This window comes from Juglans regia, chromosome 5, assembly GCF_001411555.2.
Source record: "Juglans regia cultivar Chandler chromosome 5, Walnut 2.0, whole genome shotgun sequence".
Taxonomy (NCBI): Eukaryota; Viridiplantae; Streptophyta; class Magnoliopsida; order Fagales; family Juglandaceae; genus Juglans; species Juglans regia.
This window is the reverse complement of record NC_049905.1, coordinates 16,676,025-16,697,502: the sequence shown is the minus strand read 5'-3', so window position 1 is coordinate 16,697,502 and position 21,478 is coordinate 16,676,025. Positions and strand designations below refer to the sequence as shown.

General features: G+C 36.8%; 1 protein-coding gene across 1 annotated transcript in view; it reads right to left on the bottom strand.

The window, feature by feature from the left end:
• Positions 1-20,393, bottom strand: part of LOC109005168 (nicalin-1) — a 32,359-nt gene extending 11,966 nt beyond the window's left edge. Inside the window, exons 1-3 of the mRNA XM_035690212.1 lie at positions 19,940-20,393; positions 18,622-18,791; positions 7,924-8,027 (exon numbers count right to left, since the gene is read on the bottom strand). Of these exons, the coding sequence (XP_035546105.1) occupies positions 7,924-8,027; positions 18,622-18,791; positions 19,940-20,219 (554 nt within the window). The 5' untranslated portion in view covers positions 20,220-20,393. The remainder of the gene's footprint in view (positions 1-7,923; positions 8,028-18,621; positions 18,792-19,939) is intronic.
• Positions 20,394-21,478: the final 1,085 nt, after the last annotated feature.

The window sequence follows — 21,478 nt, the reverse complement described above, 5'->3', positions numbered from 1 at the left end:
TAGAAGGGCCTTCAATACTGGAACCTATTCATAAATTATCTTATTGCTATTCACATATTTCTCATCTCATCTCATCTATATAACCAAACGAGGCCTAATTCATAGCAAATGAAGTACAGTTGAAGATATTTACATTTATGGCTTTGTTATTATCTGGTGTTATGTGAAATCTATATCAAAGAGTGGTTTCAAGTTTGGTATCAGATCCTGGGTTCAAGATATTCCAAAGACTCCTAAGTTATGGAAGAAGAATAGAACAAAGTTCCCAAGGGTGCATACTAACTAGTATTTTTTTTTATATATATATAAGTAAGAAATTTATTAAAAGACACGTAATTAGGCATAGCCCAAGTACATAGGAAGTATACAAGAGAAAACACCTAATTACAAACTAAAGCTGAAAAACAGCACGAACGTCATTGGAACTAAATCCATCCATTACAATAACAGAAGCCCAAAGCAACAAAGTATGAAAAAAGAAGGCCCTAAGATTCCTCTCATTCCAAATACACCACATAAGATAGAGGGAATCATCTTCCAAATAGCCGCTATTTGACGATTTCCTTGAATCCCTCTCCAATAGGCCAAAAGATTCCCCACACTCTTAGGCATCACCCAAGAAATGCCAGACTTCACAAAGACCTCATCCCACAAAGCCCTCGACAAACTTGCATACTAACTAGTATTGAAGTTTATTAAGAACTGTTTGTTTTATCATTGATTGTTTCATTTACCCTTTTGCTAATGTCTTGTTGACAAAATACGCTTCAAAGGTGCACTGACCAACAAGAGTCATGCCAATGCACACCAAGAGGAATTTTCATTCTTAGATCATGAGGGCAACATGCATGTCCCAAAGAATATAAAAGCAATAGTTGTTGCAATGATTTGATTCTTCAGTGCATTCACCAAAGATCAAGGCATGGGCTCGTACAGATAGATAAATTATTAGACGTGAAATATGTAATAGGATATCTATAGTTCTCGCTAGCCTGATAGTTAATGTAACACCCCGAACTTTTGAGGTTTCTAATTTAGGAAAGTTGAGGTTTACACTATAATTAGGGTTTTTATTTTTAGAGAGTAAATTAGGGTTAGATCTAAAATTAGGCCTTTGAGGCTATGTTAATTCCTTGAGGTTAATTATTGGGCACCTAGGAGTAGAACCTCAGATTACAGAGGATTAATTTTATGAAGATTTCGAAACCGACCAAAACCACTAGGCTCAAGCCCATTAGACCCATGTATGGATGAGCAAGCCTAAGTATTATCCTTGACAAGCCCATATATAGCCCATGAAAGTGAGCATTATACCAGAGACCTACTTGCACTACACTTTTAAGTTGCAAACACAAGTCTGGTTCTACTCCAACTACAAGTCACCTATTCCTACTCCAACAACAGCTCCCAAGGCAAACACAACTTCTAAGGCAATCACAACTCCTAGGGAAACTGACTCCAAATCACATTCAAACACTCCACTAAACCCACAACATTAGGACTACCACACCCCTTGGACCCCACACCCTCCAAACTCTATTTATAGACACCCCCCCCCCCCCCCCAAAAAAATATGAGAGCCTACCTACCATTACATTAGCTCCAAGCATAACCCCCTCCAAGGCCATGAAACTCTCTTATAATTTTGTGCTAAAACCAAAAATCCTAAGCCCCATAACCCTTGCTACAACACTCACACCCTAAGAAAGAAGATCAAGATCCAAACCACTTAGCCATGCCGTAAATTCCAAGCCAACCTTTGGATCAAGCTCTTCCTTTGGGTAACTCTCTCTCTCCACTTTTCTCTTTTAGGATAGGTATGTGAAATTCGGATTTCATAAAGGGCCAGGAAATACACATGCTAGAATTAGGTTGAACCCCAAGGGGTTGGCCTAAGTGGTGAAGGCCTTGGTCTTGGGGTATCACTCCCTTCAAGGTCCAAGGTTCAACACCACATGGTTGCAAAAAATCTTTTGGGGCCACACCCCCTAGTGAAAAGCCAGCAATTTAACTAGTTCCATGTAGGGAAACTTCCGAAGGTGCGGTGCACTGGACTGGGGTTTACTCTGCAGGGGTGGGTCCGAAGGACCCCCTATCTTGGAGAGGTTCCCCAACATAAAAAAATAAAATTAAATTAAAATAATAATAATAATAATAATTAGGTTTTATGGCATTAGAATGCAGGTTTATACACAGGATTGGATAAGCATACATATAGGAAGATTATTTGAATGAAATCAAGCATTTTTTAGGACTTAGAGCCACAATTTTGATGGTTTAAACATTGAGACAGATTTTACAAAGAGAGCTCATGAGCAATTTCGATGACATATAGTATAGGCTCGAACATTGATGCATGCATTAAGGTTAGGGTCATATGAACCCAAATAACTAAGAGTTAATATCATGCATGGTCACAGGTTTGCTTAGACAAGATTAGGTTTGAAGATCTTAGAGTGCATAGGCATGAATTGTGATGAAGGATGATGGACTAAAATGATTGAAGTGACCTAGCAAAAGGTAAGGGCCAATTGAATGTCTAGGACCTCAATAGGCATTCAAGTAGTCCAACTAAGAGAAGTATTAGGCCCCATTTGGATTCGGAAAGTGTTTCATCTCATCTCAACTCATCATTACAATTTTTTCAAATTCTCACACAAAATATAATAAACAATTCAACAAATCTCAATTAAGCTTTTTCAAATCCCAAAACAATAATAATATTAAAAAATAATATTCTAACAATATTTTTTCAACTTTCATCTTTCATCTAAAACGTTTTCATCTCATCTCTGAATCCAAACCAGCCCTTAGTCTTTAAAGTGACGATATATGGGATTATAAATTGACGTAATTACATATTTATTGAATACGTAATTGCTGATGCGCTAATTAATGTCCAGAGTTTCAAGGTAAGTAATATGATCACGGGCTTCATTGTCACACATATTTTCTAAATTATGTAAGTAGCATGATCATACCCTTATGCATGGTAAATAATGTTATGTTTTTAAAGTATTATGTATGTATGTATGACCCTTTATTGAAAGCCCCTTTTTACATACCAAGTTATGATGAAAGTGATTTATGAATGTCATGCTATTATGTTTTTCTTTACATGCATCATCATATGTCTTCATTTATGATTACGATGAGTATTTCATTATGCGCTCTACATGCATCATGATAAGAAAGATAAAAGACAAGTTATAAAAGAAGCATTAAATTAAGAATGGCCATAAGAGATATATGGTACCAATGCAATTATGGGTGGATGTGCAAGCCACAGACTTAGCGTGGTCCACCATAGTATGTTAAGATATTTTAAGTGGTTCCCCTTGTGACCACAAGCAGTGGAACCGGTCCACAATCCAGCAGACTGGGGTTAAGATGTGCTGGCCATTGAAGAAAGGGAAAGATAAGTTTAATTAGTTATGTATAGTACATGTTACATGTTTATGTTAGTAAAAGTATAAGTATTAAGCATGCATGCTCTCAAGAAAACCCTATATTATATTATATTTACTACGTGATGTATTGTTTACTGAGTATTCGGCTCATTTTTGTATGTTTTAAATATTTTAATAACCCCAATTTATGGTCAATGTGAGAAAGATGTTGCAAGATGGGAATTGATTCAAGGAGATGAAACAACGGCCTAGGCAGTTTATAAGATATTTAGTTTTATGTTTTCACTCATTAAATTTATTTTGTTAAGCAAATGAGACTTGAATGAGTTTTAATAAGTGCCTTCGCCGACTCTCTTTTAATTTTATAAAGTACGTTTTATTGTATGAAAGTGAATCTTTTATACCGGGCTTCTACGTAATTGATTTTAAAGGTTAGTAGCATTCCTGGTCCCCTAGATTTCTAAAAGTGACGTTATTCCTAAACTCTAGGGGGGACTCGGTATTATAGTAGAAGACAAGAATAAGTGTTCCTTTAGATGGAGGGTATCATTCTTAAAGCTTGGGGACAGAATTCATGAACAATTATGTAGTGTTGTACCGCAACAGTTGTACTTTGAGGAATAGGTATTCAGTAAATATTCTTGAGAAAATAAACCATAGGCCGTAAATTATACTTTCATGTGAGTAATAGTCTTTGGTGCTTGTGTCCCTAGTTAGAAAAAGATAAAATTGAAACCACATTGCGTCGCAAAGAAGTAAAGGTATGAGTTCAAATAGACTTGATTGAGAATATGTTAGGTTTCGCCATACTTGAGGTTTCAGGAGGTTGAGGCTATAGGATAATGATTGCAAGGATATGCTATGATTCTTATTATTTGTGGAAAACTAGATGTGACATAAATCCGAGGTCTTGACTAGGCTTTAACTGTAGCGAGGTGGGGATTTAAATGGTCATAAAGAGGTTAGGTGTAACTTTTGATCGTAGTAAATGAATCTTCGAAGGTATTTACATTTATAAATAATCTTTTATTACCTGGTACCACGTGAATATGTAGCATTCCTAGCCCTATGGGAAAGGAGTGTAACAGTCTCTTCCATTTCTTTGTTCATGGGAGGTAATAGGTTAGAAAACAGAGCAGATTCCTATTACGAAGGCCTTGTTTGGTTACAAAGATGAGATGAGATGAGATGAGAAATTTGTAAATAATGGTAAGATAATTTGTGAATAGTAGTGAAATGGTTTGAATTAAGATTTTTATGGGGTTTTGGAAAATGAGAAAGAAAAAGTTGAATACAAAAACTATAAAGTTAAAAAAGGGTTAGAATATAATTTTTTTTATAAGAGGTAAATTTTATTAATACAAATGAAATAGGCATAGCCTATGTACACAAGAGGGTTAGAATATAATTTTTTTTTTTTTTATAAGTAATAAGTTATTTCATTAATAAAAGTAGGCATAGCCCAGGTACACTAGAAGTATACATGTGATTACACCTATTTAAGCACTAAGAACAGTTACAAGGAAATCATGGAAGCTGCGACCATTCCAATCAAGAGCAATGGCCCACAAAAACAAAATCTTCCAGAAAAAACTCCTAAACTTTTCCAAGGAACGTTCATGGTCCTCAAAGAGTCTCTCGTTTCTTTCATTCCAAATACACCAGAAAATACATATAAGAACCATCTTCCACAAGGCTGCAATCTGTAGTGTTCCTGTGATCCCTCTCCAGCTTGCTAACAAATCAACCACCCTACCTGGCATCACCCATGCTATACCCATTCTACTAAGAAAATAAGTCCAAATATCTTGGGCAAACTCACAGTGTAGTAGTAAATGGTCCACCGATTCACCACTATTTCTGCACAAACAGCACCAGTCCGTAATAATAAGGCTACGCCTTCTAAGATTCTCAATGGTCATGATCTTCCCTAGAGCTGCCATCCAGACAAAAAATGCAGCCTTTGTAGGTGCTTTAGTCCTCCATATATTCTTCCAAGGAAAATTGTGCCTTTGATGCATAGTAATAGAGTCATAAAAAGAGCATACTGAGAATTTCCCTTTTCTAGAATGTCGCCATTCCATCATACCTTCCGTTGTGACAGCAATAGGGATGTTGTACAGCATATTCAGAAATTCCATCAGCACCGTCACTTCCCAGTCATGTGCATCTCGAGTAAGGCTGATGTTCCACTCCTGTGAACCTTGATTAATAACCCGCAAATCTACCACCATAGCTTCCTTTTCCCGTGCAATTCTAAAAATCATAGGATAAGCATCCTTCAAGGCCGTGTCTCTCAACCACACATCTTGCCAGAAATTAATCCTACTACCATCTCCCAAACGTAGCCGAGTATTACTAACAAAGGAGCACCAACCTTTTCGTATATACTTCCATAGCCCCACACCATACGTCCCCCTCCCTTCTTTAGAGCACCAACCCCCCCTTTCCCTACCATACTTCATGTCAACCACCCCTTTCCATAAAGTTCCCCTCTCATGGTTGTAACGCCACAACCATTTACCTAATAGTGCCTTATTGAACGCCCTCACATTCCGAACCCCCAATTCACCATCTCTCAAAGGAGAGCATACCTGATCTCACCCTACTAAGTGAAACTTAAACTCCTCTCCTAGCCCACTCCACAAAAAATCACGTTGGATCTTCTCTATTCTAGAAGCAATACTAGCGGGTAGGGGAAATAAAGATAAGTAATATGTGGGGAGATTGGATAAGGTACTCTTGATGAGTGTGATTTCCCCCCTTTAGAAAGATACAACCTCTTCCACCCGGCCAACCTACGCTCAAATTAAGAATATAATTTTTTAATATTATTTTTGTTTTGGAAACAATTTGAAAAGTTGAATTATTTTTTGTGTTTTGTTTGAAAGTTTGGTAAAGTTGTAATGATTAGATGAAAAATTTAAAATTTTGAAATTGAAAAATGTTTGTATTTTTTTTTTTTTTAAATTTTATTCGTCGAATGTAATAGGCGAAGCCCATGTACACAGGAAGTATACAAAATATACACCTAATTACATTCTAAGATTAGGAAATGAAAACAAAAACTCATGAACAGTCCCTCCATTAAGTAAAATAGCTGAAACCCATTGAAGCAAGGTAAACATAAAAAATTTCCAGATTTCCTCTGCGGTACACTCCCTGTTATTACAACACCGCTCATTCTTTTCCATCCAAATACACCACATAATGCACAAAGAAATCAACTTCCACGCAGCTGCCACTTGAGAACAACTATGAAGTCTATTCCAACACACAAGTAGATCCACCACTGTTTTAGGCATTACCCAAACCAGCCCTGCTCTACTGAACACACCATCCCATAACACCTTAGCCACCTCACAATGTAAGAGTAAATGGTCCACCGATTCACCATATTTCTTACACATGAAGCACCACTCCATAACAATCATGCCACACTTTCTCAAATTGTCAGTTGTCTGCAGCTTCCCAAGAGATGCTGTTCAAATAAAAAATGCTACCTTTGATAGCACATGAGCCCTCCAAATACTCTTCCACGGAAAAGAGAAATGATACTGAACAGTCAACAACTTATAGTATGGTCTACAGAAAACTTTTTACACGCTGTAAGCTTCAGTGAAATTCGATCCCTCTCATTTCCTCCAATATCCAGAGAATACAAGAAGCTGAAAAAATCTGCAACCTCTTCAAGCTCCCAATCCTGGACAGCTCTAATAAAACTAACATCCCAATGCACAACTCCATTAGATCGGATCAAAAAATCTGAAACGAAAGCCTGCTGATTAACAGCCACTCTAAAAATTGCCGGAAAAACTCTAAAAAGAGCACACTCACCACACCAATCATCAAACCAGAAGCGAATTCTTAAACCATCTCCAACCTCAAACTTAACTTGTTTCACAAAATTATCCCACCCTTTTCTAAGAAATTTCCAAAGACTCACACCATAAGTCCCCCTACTCTCCTTAGAACACCAGCCCCCCAACTCACTCCCATACTTCTGATCAATAACCTCCCTCCACATCGATTCCTCTCCTTAGAACCATCTACAACCATTCAAATGTTTGTATTTGAATGGTGTTTGGATGTTGAGATGAGACGAGACGAGACGAGACGAGACGAGATGAGATGGGATGGTTTCAAAGGTTTATGAAACCAAATCAGGCCTAAATCATGTCATCTTTTTTTTTTATCAGTACCAAATCATGTTATGTTAGAAGCACGCATCGACTAACAGTTTATGTAGTGAAGCCCCAATAACCTTTTTTTCTGCAACAAACTGATGATAGGTTGTTACAAAGAAGCAAAACAGAATCTATCCTTCATTTCCTTTAGTTTAGCAAAGGGGAGATTGGACAAAACTAGTGGCAGCTGTTTCTGACTCAAGTAGATCAACAAAATACATTCAAGAAATGGAAATCTTAACAGCACTCAAAAAGTTGTGAAATGTTCAAGGATAGATGATTTATCAAAAAAAATATATATATTCAAGGATAGAAGACAATTATACCCGCCAGTAGTTGCTGTAGCAGGCTGACCAATGGCATCATTCTTGTTGATATCAGCCAAAACAGCATCAATATCACTATCCTCAAAAGCAAAATACACAGGATACTGAAAAAAAAACATATTGCAACAAATAAGTAGGCAAGTCCACAAATTACCACTAAAGAGAAAAAAGGAAGTTATGGGGGAGGGATTTGTTGACAAGATAAGGTGTCTATACCACTACCCTGAACAATATATATAAATAATATGACGGTGGTAAAATAAATATGATACTTCATTTAAGGAAAAGAGGATGTAATTTGATATCGCAAAGAGCTCTGGAACCACACAAAATAATTTCATTTTAAAAAACAATAACTCACTCCAGGTTCATAATCAATAATGAATTCTGAAAGGAAAGTTTTAAATATTTTTGTAATATTTTATTGATAAGTAATTTTTTATGATATAGAACTTCACGAAGGCAGAGCCCTTTGGCCCACCCACCCCTTGGAAGTAAACCCTGGATACATGACCCTATCTGTCAGATCCATATACCAGGTAAGCCAAGAGAATTCCTGATGCAGAACCAAATCCAAGGTATCTGCATCTGTAGCTCATCCCAAGCTCTCCCTACCTACCAGAGCCTCAAGGCTAAAAACTCTGGGGATCAAACATTGTATCACCACGTACTCATGAGTCATATCATAGAGGAACACGGAACAATGATAAAAATGTAGTATAGTACTTAGCTATAAATGCAATATGATGGCTTTAGGCTTGTTACAAATCATATAGCTTGCTTGTTTATGGAATCTACAATGTCATAAGAAAAACTTTTCTTAACTTAGTGGGAATAATGCCATTCTATTAGTCGTACTCACAGTAATGCAACCTTCTCAAACCTGCTCCCCCTCCCTTTCCCCCAAATATAAGGAAAAACAACAAAACCATTTAAGAAAAGTTCCATCGCCTAGATAGATACAATTATGAAACGTAAGTGTAAATATTGGATCGAGATCTTAAGTCGCAAATTTTTTTATGAGTAGATCTTCAGTCGCAAATTACTAACATATTAGTCAATCTGGGCAAGTCCTTTGGCCATCCATCTTCCATATGTGTTTAGCAGAACACAATTAATTAAGTTAAAAAGACATCTGGACCATAGTGTGATCATTGAACATACATCCATAATAGCAAAATCAATTTTATAAGGCTATTATGATACCAATCATGCTTTATTGTAAAAAAAATGTCCACATACAGAGAGTGATGCGGTTATGAATAGCATGGAGTCTGTGCAAGTTCAGGTTATAAAATTGAGAGGTTTAAAACACCTAACAATGTGATGACAATGGTAATTAGGGAAACCACCAACCCACCCGAACACCTACCCACACCATTCCAATCAGTTTATGTGAGGGCTGCTGGTTTGGTTAGAAAATGGCACAAAAATGAGCAGGTAGGTACAATTGGTAGGTTGTAATTTTCAAAACAGACTAACTGATTGAACCCAATACTACATATTCCTGTTCTCCCCAAATCTCAATCTGCAATTTGTCAATTTTATTAGATCAGCTCATGATTTAGAGATGAAGTTGTTCTCTCTGTTCTTTAACAAGTTAAGGCAGAGAAGACGTTGGGATGATTAAAAATATTGGATCTCTCACAAAAGATGGATCTTCAAGGCTAAAGTCTTTTTGAAAGCTCCCATTCCTCCCATTGGCTCATCATTTCCTTGGAAGTGTATTGGAGAAACAAGGCACCTTCAAGAGTAACTTTCTATGTTCGTATGGATGCCTTAAGAAAGATTTTAGCGATGGAAAATTTGAGAAAGAGGCATTTTGTAGTAGTGGAGCCTATGGGCAGACATATTTAGCATTATTGGGCTTCAGTGGGTTATGTCGCAAAGTGTGGTGGGGTTGTATGCTGGCAGAATCTTTATAGTCGTCACAGAAATTAAGATGCTTGAAGGATGATCTCTCTGTGCTTAATGCAGCACATTTCGCAGAACACAATGCTCAAACTTTTGAAGACCATGAGGCAGTGTAACAAAATTAAAGGCCATAATCTTCAACAATCTCTATGCTTTTGAATGCACATAACTTCCTACTCTTCAGCTTGTTGGACTTTTAAGGAACTTTGTTCTTTTTCTTCTTCTTGCTAGTTGGATGTTTCCTTTTGTATACTTCATGTTTACATGGGTTGTGCCCCTCAACACTTTTTTTTTAATATAAGTAAATGTAAATTTTATTTACTTGTAACAATAGGTGAAATCCATGTACACAGGTTGTATACAGGAAAAGCACCTAGCTGGAATTAGAAACTGATATGAGGAAATCATGGCGGCTTAGTCAATTAAAATCTAAAGCTATCACCCAAAGGAACACCTTTTTTTTTTTGGAGGAAGTTTTGAGTTCATCCAATGTCCGATCACGATCTTCGAAGTTTCTAAAGCTGTAAATGAACCAGTTCGTACGATTGCTCACTCGATACTCACTCACTTAGACTCAACCCGAGCTCAACCCAAGAAAAATAAAACTCGATCGTGAAAGCGCTCGATTAGTAAATAACACATACTCGACTCGACTCAGTTAAATCTCGTTAAGGCCCACTAGTTTATGTCTGACTCAACTCAATTAGAACTCTTTCATACATTGTTATATATATTTATAATTTATTCCTATAGATTAATATTCTTGTATATGTATAGATATGTATGATACATATTAAATTTAATAATATAAGTATAGTAACCTTTATAATTAAAAATGTAACATGTAACCTAGTTATTTATGCCTATATATTGAATATAGTCCATAGTTATAAGTTAGTTTGTTAAGTACTGAAGTGATTAAATTATAGTAGCTATTTTATTATATGTAAAATTGTTAGCCCCGGTTTGGGATTGGAAATTCACCTCAACTCATCTCAACTCAACTCATCTCATATCATCATTACAACTTTCCCAAATTCTCACACAAAATGTAATAAACAATTCAACTTTTTCACATCCCAAAACAATAATAATATTAAAAAATAATTTTTTTTTTTATAAGTAAAATAAGACTTTATTAAATCACCAAAGTAACACGATACAAAGAAAATGCCCTGTTTATGTAGACATGTTGGAAACTAGGATCATTTTGTTCCTGCCATAGACACCACATAATACAGATAGGGATCATCTTCCATACTGCTTTAATCTGTCTCACCCCGCGGATAGAATTCCAGCAAGCCAATACATCCAAAACTGTTTCTGGCATCACCCACGCCATATCCATCCTTTTAAACACCGCGTCCCAAATAGCCTTAGCTATCTCACAGTGTAAAAGTAAATGATTTACCGACTCACCCCCATTTTTACACATACAACACCAATCTGCAATAATTATCCTCCTCTTTCTTAGATTATCCGTAGTGAGGATCTTCCCCAAAGACGCTGTCCACACAAAGAAAGAGGCTTTGGGAGGAGCCTTATGACGCCAAAGCTTTCTCCAAGGAAACTGTATCTCTGGTTCTTGTGTGAGAACCTTATAAAAAGAGCGAGCTGAGAATACCCCTTTCCCTGCAGGATGCCACCACAACTCACCTTCCTGCTGAATGTTCGGTCGAACAGAATATAAGAGGCTATAAAATTCTGCAAAACTTTCCATCTCCCAATCCTGTGCCGCCCGGTTGAAATTGATGTTCCAGTGAATGTTTCTACCTGAGACTGAGACTTCTATAACTTCCGCCACTGTGGCATCTTTGTTACTTGCAATCAAGAAAAGAGACGGAAACAGATCGAGTAAAACACTGGTACTACACCATGCATCCTTCCAAAATCTGATCTTGACACATGTCCCCAAGTGCAATCTAGTGTATCGCTGGAAAACCTCCCATCCTCTTCTAATGTATTTCCATAACCCCTTACCCGCTGTTCCTCTAACTTCTCTAGTACACCACCCCTCCCCTAGATCACCATATTTGCTTACAATCACAGTCTTCTATAATGCCTCTGGTTCCTTGGTATATCTCCACAACCATTTGCCTAGTAAAGCCCGATTAAAAACTCTCAAATTTCTGACACCCAAACCGCCATTGGAGATAGGCCGACATACCATCTCCCACTTAACTAAGTGGAATCTAAACTCATCTCCCAAGCCCCCCACAGAAAGTCTCTCTGTAACTTCTCAAGTCTACCCGCCACACTTGCCGGTACAGGAAATAAGGATAAAAAGTAGGTAGGAAGGTTGGAAAGTGTACTTTTGATTAAAGTAGTCCGATCCCCTTTCGACAAATACATTCTCTTCCACCCTGCTAATCTCCTCTCTACTTTTTCAATCACTGTATCCCATATCATACGAGACTTCGGAGCTATACCCAACGGCAATCCCAAGTAAGTCATAGGTAAAGTCGCGATTTTACACCCCATAATGCCCGTCAAAACCCTTATATCTTGAACTTCTCCAATCGGTACCAACTCGGATTTATCATAATTCACTTTCAAGCCAGATACTGCTTCAAAACACAGCAGCAATGCCTTCACCGCCCTCAACTGAGCGTGATCAGCCTCACACATGATAAGCGTATCGTCTACAAACAACAAGTGAGAAACAGTTGTAATACCCCTACTCGGTGATCCAATCTGGAAACCACTGATGGAACCATTAGTCACTAAGGCTGAGATCATCCTACTCAGTGCCTCCATAACAATGACAAAAAGTAAAGGAGATAACGGATCTCCTTGTCTCAAGCCACGAGAGCTTGGGAAGAAACCCGCTGGGCTACCATTAATCAACACCGAGAACCGTACCGTAGAAATACACCATCTGATCCATGACCTCTACCTCTCACCAAACCCACACCTACCCAGTAAATAAAGAAGGAACTCCCAATTAACATGATCGTACGCCTTTTCCATATCTAATTTGCACATAATCCCTGCTTTGCCCATCTTCAATCTACTGTCGAAGCATTCATTAGCGATAAGAGCCGCATCAAGGATCTGTCTACCCTTAACAAAAGCATTCTGTGGTTTGGAGACAATCTTCCCCAATATTCCACTTAATCGATTTGCAAGCACTTTTGCAATGATCTTATAAGCACCATTCACTAACCTTATAGGCCGAAAATCTGTGATCTCAATGGCCCCTACCTTTTTAGGGATTAGGGCAAGAAAAGTATTCTAACAATATTTTATTCTACTATTTACAAACCATCTCAACTCATTTTTTAATCCAAACGGGGCCTTAGTAGGTAAGTAAGAATTGGTAATTTCATATACTACTATGTATACGGCTATAAATGAACCAATCTATTTGATAGCTCGCTCGGTACTCGCTCGGTTAAACTCGAATCGAACTCGACTCTTGAAAAAAAAAAAAAAAACTCGTTCGTGAAAGCAGATACCCGCTTGACACATACCAGACAAAACTCGATTCGACTCGGTTAAGTCTCGTTAAGGCCCACTGGTTTATGCTCGAGTCAACTCGTTAGCTCGACTCAATTAAAACTCATTCATATATTGATAAATATATACATACACCTATGTATATATACATATATGTTGGTGTCTCGTGTAGATGAATGTCTAGAGTCGGGAGTGCAATTGGATACTGTGTCTGGGGATAACGTTGCTCCCCTTGTGTCTCTTCCACCAATAGTGGACTGGATTTTGCCTTAAGTTAACGAGATTCAGCTGTGGAAATTTCACATGGAGGATGTGAAGACCAATTCAATGAACTAATCACTGCGATTGAGGCAAGCCACACGCTTGAAACCAAAAGTTTCAAGAAAAACAGAGAGTTATAGCTTCTTTCTTGGGCAATCAACTAAGACACTAAAGGTGGTAGCTCAACTAGAAGGAAGTCTAAAGGGAGGACATTGTAAAGACGGGGAATCAAGGGTTTGAGGTTGGGTGTTCGGGTAGAGTTTTAGTTCTACGAGAAACAAGGGTTGGGGACCGGTCTGGTGTATTTTGGGTTGTTCTTTTCACGGGTTTTTTGGGTCATTTGGGGCTTTTTTAGTCATTTTGGGCAAGGTGTTTTCTTATATACATTCAGTGTTCTTGGTTTCTTCTTTGATATATAATATTTTTTACTTATAAAAAAAAATATAATCTAATTACTTATATCTATATAATGAATATACTTCATAAGCATATTTTATAAGTTATATAGTAATTAGTCAATAAAATTTAATAATTTCATATACTAGTATGTGGGAACCATATATGAAATAGATATATGTTATCATATTAAGTGTATGTATTAATAATATATGTAGTATATAATATATTGTTATTTTTAAATAAATATCAACTAGTTAGATATTAATTATTTATAAGTTTTTTAAAATTTTATAATTCAATAGAGATTCTACTTATTAGTTGTATAAATTCAATATTAGATCTTTTATTTTTTTATTTATTTAATTATTAAATCTTATTCACAAAATAAAAAAATAAAAAAATTAAACAATTTGAGCTTGAGCCAAACTCGTTTGTGGGACGAGCTCAAGCTCAAGCTCAAGCTCAAGTTAAGAGTTTAGCTTATTGAGTCAAGCTTGAACAAAGAATAAAAAAAATCTCGAACTCGGGCTTGAGCTCGAGCTCGAGCTCGAGTATTTTGAGTCAAGCCGAGCTCGGCAAGCCAAAGACCGGCTCGGCTCAGCTCGATTACAGCCCTATGTAGGAACCATGTAAGAAATGTTGAAATATATTGTTGTATAATGTGTATGCTATCATATGCATACCAAGTCACCATTGCAAGACTAATATATATAGATGTTACACACACACACACACACAAACACACATATATTACTAATACGTAACTTGCGTAGACATATAGCATATGGTTATTAGGGATAAATATCGATCAATTACATACTGTAATGTATAAATTATATCAAATGCTTATAGACAATCTATAGTCTGTAGTTAGATATTATGATTTCTTTTTTCTCTTTCATGTAAGTTTTAGTATTGTTATCCCATTTGTAATTAATTAGGTTGAAATATTTAAAAAGGTGCAAGGCAATTTTTTTATTTCCAAATTACTATTCATTCTTTAATTTTTCTGACCTTATGATTATAAGGTCTATATATTAGTAGTAAAAATTTCATTAAATTTAAGATTTTTTTAATAATTTTGTACGTTTAATTATTCAATTTCGTTAAAAAAATTTGAAGTAGAGCACAAGCAAAGCTTGATAAATAACTCGACTCGGCTTGAGCTGTTGAAAGAGCACAAGTGAAGAACGAAAAAAAAAAAAACTCGCCTCAGCTCTAGCTCAGCTTGGCTGGGTGGGCACCTAGCTCAAGCTCAGGTTATTTGAGTCAAGCTCAACTCGATAACCCAAAAGATCGACTCAACTCAGATCGATTACAGCCCTAGAAGTTTCAATCATTCCCTTTCATCCATATACACCTTAGTAGACAAATGGAACCATTTTCCACATGGCTGCAATTTATGTGTTGCCATTTAATCTTCTCCAAGCAGCAAAAAGATCTGTTACATTTCTTGGCATAGCCCATGGTAAACCAACTTTGCTAAAGACATCATACCACAAGGCGCTAGCAACCTCACAATGAAGTAGTAGATGGTCTACACTTTCCCCTCACTTTCTGCACAAAGGGCACACCAATACATAATAACAACATAGTGTTTCCTCGAGTAATTTGTAGTGAGAATCTTCCCTACAGAAGTTGTCAAAACAAAGAAATCTTCCTTCATCTTCCATATATTCTTCCAAGGAATTTGATCCTAGGTAATAAAATAAAGGCCAAGTAGAAAGAGCAAGCAGTTAACTTCCCTTACTTTGAAGGACTCCATAAAAGTTTGTCTACACTTCCAACTCTTATTCTCATAAGAGTACATTAGACTGAAAAATCTGTCAAAGTGTTGATTGCACATCTTGAGCCACTCTAAGGAAATTGGCATTCCATTGAGGGGATTCATTGCAAAGTGCCAATAGATCAGCAACTGAAGCCTCCTACATTTTCAGAATCCTAAAGACCTCTAGAAAACTTTCCTTGAGGGCTCACTCACCCATATGTCTTTCCAAAATTTTATTTTAGTGCCATCTCTCATCTCAAATCTAGTGTATCTAGTATAGGTCGTCTATCCTCTTCAGATATTTTTTCAGAACCCTAACCCATGTGGACTGTTTACCTCATTAGAGCACCACCATACTTGGAATCCACTACAGCTTTCCATAGAACTTCCCTCTCAAGTTGATATTGCCACAACCATTTCTCAAGTAAAGGCTGATGGAACACAAGCAAGTTTCGGATACCCAATCCTCCCCTTAAAATTGGTCAGCATACCTTAGTCCAATTTACTAGGTCAAATTTGAATTCTTCACATATACCACTCCATAATAAATCTTGTTGTAGCTTCTCCATATGTTTGGCACAATAGTATGAAGGGGGAAAAGGGAGAGGACGTATGTTGGAAAATTGGAGATTGTACTCTTAATCAAGGTGATCCTGCCATCTTTGGACAAGTACATCCTCTTCCAACTTGCCGTTCTACATTCAATTTCTCAATCACACCATTCCAGATAGGCTTTTGCCTTGAATGAAGCTCCTAGAGGCAGACCAAGATACTTCATAGGCAGATGTGATACCTAGCAACCCAATAAATTAACCAAGCTTGCCATGTTAGGGATGTCTTCTTTGAACTTTGCTAAATTTACCTTCAAGCTAGAAAGCTCTTCAAAGCATAAGAACATTTCCTATAGAGACCGAATATCATCTGGATTCACCCTGCAAAATATAATCGCTAAACAAAATATGGGAAATGTTAAGTGTGTCCAGGATGCTAGCCCCCACGGAAAATCCAAAGAGAATACTAGTGTCCTCTGGGTGTCTCATTATGCTAAGAACTTCCATAACTACAACAAATAGAATCAGGGACAATGGATCCTGCTGCACTTTTTAGAGAATTTGCATTACTTACAAAAACTCATTTTTTAATTGGTACTTACTAAAAAACGTGTCACTCCCTCTTTTCACTCTCGCCATTCCCACTTTGTTTCCTTCAAGATTGTGATATGTTCTCCTAGTACGCTGAGTCAAAGTGTCTTCTTCGATGAGGGTGATTTAGGAGTCTGAGACCTACTATTCTTTAATCATGCACTCTAGGGACTTGGCACTATCAAAATGAGAGAGGCTTTGTGAAGAGAAACTGCAAACACAAAATATAATTGTTTGTGGGATGAGTGGTGTTCTGATGACGTCCAATTATGAAAGGACACAAGAAAAGGGTGTGGGAAGTTTTTTAGCCATATCATCTTTGAAGTGGGAGGGGCTAAAGATTAGATTTTGGCTGCATTGGAATGGCTCTCAAGAAGACTGTACAACGTGGCTCATGCTAAGGGTACTTATATGGCGGACCTTTTGGAAATATATAGCAATCTCCCTCAGCAGAATGAAAGATTTATCATGATTGGGAGGTTGATGCCTTTACTGTATTCTTTAATATGTTGTATCGTACTAGCTTAAGAAGAGAAGGTGAAGACAAGCTTCTTCAAGCCACATCCAAGAAAGGTATGTTCAACTTTCAGTCTTTCAAAAAGGTCCTTATTCCTCATGATATAACCCATTTCCTTGGAAGAAAATACGACGGACTAAGGTCCATGAGAGCTGCATTCTTTACTTGGATGGCTTCAATAGGAAAGATTCTCATCATGGATAATCTGAGGTAAAGGCATAGTATTGTGAATGAGTGGTGTGGTATATGAGGAGTGGGAAGTTCGTGGATAAGCTTTGACTCCATTGTGAGATGGCCACTGCTTTGTGAAGTGTCGTCTTCAATCGCATTGGCTTGGCCTGGGTCATCTCTAAAAGAATAGTAAATCTTTTTATAGCAACCCACAATTGCAACAATGTGAAAATTAAATTGTTCCTACTTGTCTCATTTGGTGTATTTGGAGGGAAAGAATTAATAGAATTTTGAGAAATGTGAACGACAAGTGAGAGAACTCAATAAAACAAGGATTAAGGTTTCTACCAAAAAAAAGAAGATAAATAAATTGATAAACATAAAAAAATCATAAGTAATAGAGAACTCAATACAATAACACTTTGAGAAGGTCAAATTTAAAATATTTATACCATGGGTGCTTTGGGCCATCGTCAATTTTGGACTTCTTCATTGAGTAAAGGACAATTCAAGCAAGCATGTTTTGTGGGTGAATAAGTTTTAATGGACAAGTTGGATTAAGGTTTCGACCACCATGAAAATGAAAGAAATATCTAAACAACAAATTATTGAGCGAAAACCTCAATAAAGTTAGTGTAAAAATTCTCCCCCAAGTACTGAAAGAAACACCAAGCCAGAGTATTGAGTGAATGAAGGAGTTCAACGGCCAAGATAGATTAAGGGCTCAAACACCAAAATGAACAAAGAGGAAGGGTTAAACACAATAAATTCATAACCAATAAAGATAAAGAACCAAATAATACAACACTGACCAGGGAAAAGTTCAAATATATAGAAATCACGAACCATTAAATGAGGGATGCAAGAAATAAACAGCAGAAAAAGTGATCACATGTTTAAAAAAGGACTATTAGTTCCACTTACAGGATTGTTGGCATGTATAAGTAACTGCTCGAGGGCAAAATTTAAAATATATAGAAGTCACGAACCATTAAATGACAGATGCAAGAAATAAACAGCAGCAACAGTGATCTCATGTATAAATAAGGACTATCGGTTCCACTTACAGGAATGTTGGCATGTATAAGTAACTGCTCGAGTTCTACCATAACATTGTGCAACAGCTCTTTTCCATGATTCTGATGATAAATCCCCATGCCATCTCTATTATCAAAATTAAACATTTGGGGAAGCAAAAACAATAAGCCCCCAAGAGGCTGTCTTTGAACTATATATTCTGTGATATGGTCATAAAAATAACAATCTTGATCAGGAAAGACAAAAGGTAATAAATATTCAAATTTAGAAGCAAGCCAAATTGACATAACTAACCAATTTTAACATGAGACATCAGAAAATACATATAAGAACACAGCTTGAAGTAAGAGAAAAGCTAATCAATGGTTTAAAAAAGTTAAAAGCTTCGGCTTCATATTTGATCTGCAGTATATTTGAACGGTATATTTGAAGGTGTGGCCATTGTATTACTTATTGGTCTTCTAAATTAGGACACATGCATGCTCAACAAGATTATACTACCTCAGCATGCTGTGGCAAACCAATGCCTGTTGGTGTCTTCGTATTGACATTTCTTTTTTAATCTTGACAACACTTTTTTTTTCAATTGGGCAGCAGGTTTATCTATGACCTTACACCAGAAGGTCAAGATCTAAACTCCTGTAATTGCACCGATGTGGCATGGTAAGGTCAGGATTTAAAATCCAGCTACCGTATCAATGAGGCATGGCAGTGTTAGGGGTAGGTTAGCACTTATGCAATCCATTGAGTTTTTGCATGTGACAAAGTAACAAAATAAACTCGAGAAAACAAAACGCAATTTGGGGGGGCAGGGGGGCAACACTGAGTTCTACCTTGTTGTGCTAAAAATCCAAATATTATAAACATCTGATGGCATTGTTAGGGCACATGTCATGTCTTCCCCAGTTATTTTACTTAACATCACATCATAATGTCATGATAAACTTACCATAATCTCTTACGGCAGAAGAATTAAGTAGTTTACAAGGCTAGCAAACACCCCTGCCCCCTAAAATGCAAATATTTATTTTTACGGAGAGAACCTCTCTTGGAAGAACAAAATAGTTTGTCCATTTCTAGCATTTCAATTTTCCGAACAAAACCAGAATGGAAAATTAGACGAGTTGACTTAAACTCGTATGTATTTTCCAGAAAGAATCTCCCTCGTGTTTCTAAATTTTCGCCAGATAGAGAAATATGATACGCCAAACAGATGAGGTTCACCCAAGCATTCAGAAAATTAGCAATTAGTCCTCTTATCATACACCGAAGATGCCAAGTCAGGATATATACATATGCATATATATAATTCCTGATATCAAATAAAAATTAAAAACGACCGCATACCTTTGACAAAGGACATGTTGAGCTCGCGGACGGGGATGATGACGACCGTGCGAGAGAGATCGGCGCCGGGAGCGAAGTGAAGAGAGCCGGCGTGGTGGTTAAGGGCGGCGAGGCGAGATCCGAATGGGACGCCGGAGATATCGTACTGGATGAGACGGTAGACATCGACGACGGTGGCGGCGTCGCAGAGCTCGACGCAGGCTACGAGAATGAAGACGAGGGCGATTATGGAGTAGAAGGACTCCAGCATGTCGCGCTCTCCAGCTTTCCGTGGAGCCATTCTTTCGGGAAGGGAACTGGATAGGGATCTAGGGTCTGGGGGATTATGGTAGATCAGCACGAATATATTAGCATCTGGGGACGTAGAGAACAGGGAGAAGCGGCCGTCGGAGACTACGTAGAGTGAGAGAGTTTGTTTACAGTGTGAGTCACTCTCACTAGAAAGTTTGGTACGTCGTTAATTTGCCTCTCATCTGTGTCTAAAATAAACTCATTTATAATTTATTTCCTTTATAATTTAAAATATTCACATTAATTTATAAAATTAAAATTTTATTTTTAATAAAAAAAGGTTATAATACAGTGATTAAAATTCATTGGTAGAGCGTTTATACGAAAAAGATGGGTGAGGAGTGATAGATTTAGCCTTTACAATTTAAACATAAATGAAGAAAAAATAAGTAAAAATGAAAGGAAAGAAAATAAAGGAGATTATAGTAATAATTATAAAAATTGTAAATGAAAATATTTGAACATGGAAGAAAGGTAGAGAAAAATGAAAAATCATTTATCCCTCTCTTTCCCAAACGATTGCTTGTGAGAAGAGAGTCAAAATCAGATGAACAAGTATGCAAGTAAATAACTATCACAATTAATAAATTACATTATGGTACCCAAAAGATTGTTTGTCATTTATTTTATATCTAAAATAATAGTAAGAAGTTTCAAATGCATAAATGGTATAACAAAGTTTGATATCCAAAAGGTTAAGTGACGCCCCCACCCCACCCCCTCCCCCGACCCCACTTGTGATTTGATTGAAATTGAAGTGTCGGGACATATAATATAAGGTCACAACTTCTCGTTCATGATAGTTAGCATGTAATGCATCTAACATATTTCTAACAGTATACAATAATTACAAATTATAAAAATTAGCAATTCAATATAATACCAAATGAAATACTATTACTCCCCAAAAGTGATTGATTAAAAAATCTCCTAATACAAAAAGTAAGCGTCTAAATCATGACCCTTTTTCCAAAACCATCCAAATGTATCATAACAATGTTCATTCTATTTTTCAAGTGCATTTGTCCTTCTAATTCAAAACCCTTGAGTCATGTTACAACTTTTATCATTTCGATAGGAATGGTAGTAAAAACTACCACAATGAGATTTCAAAAAATCTCAATAAGTTATACCAAATCAAACACAGAGATAATATAAACATGTATAAGGTAAACCAGAAGTATGAATGCATGAGCATGAACATAAATTTTGACAAAAACACATTTTCGTCCATCTAAATTTTCTTTT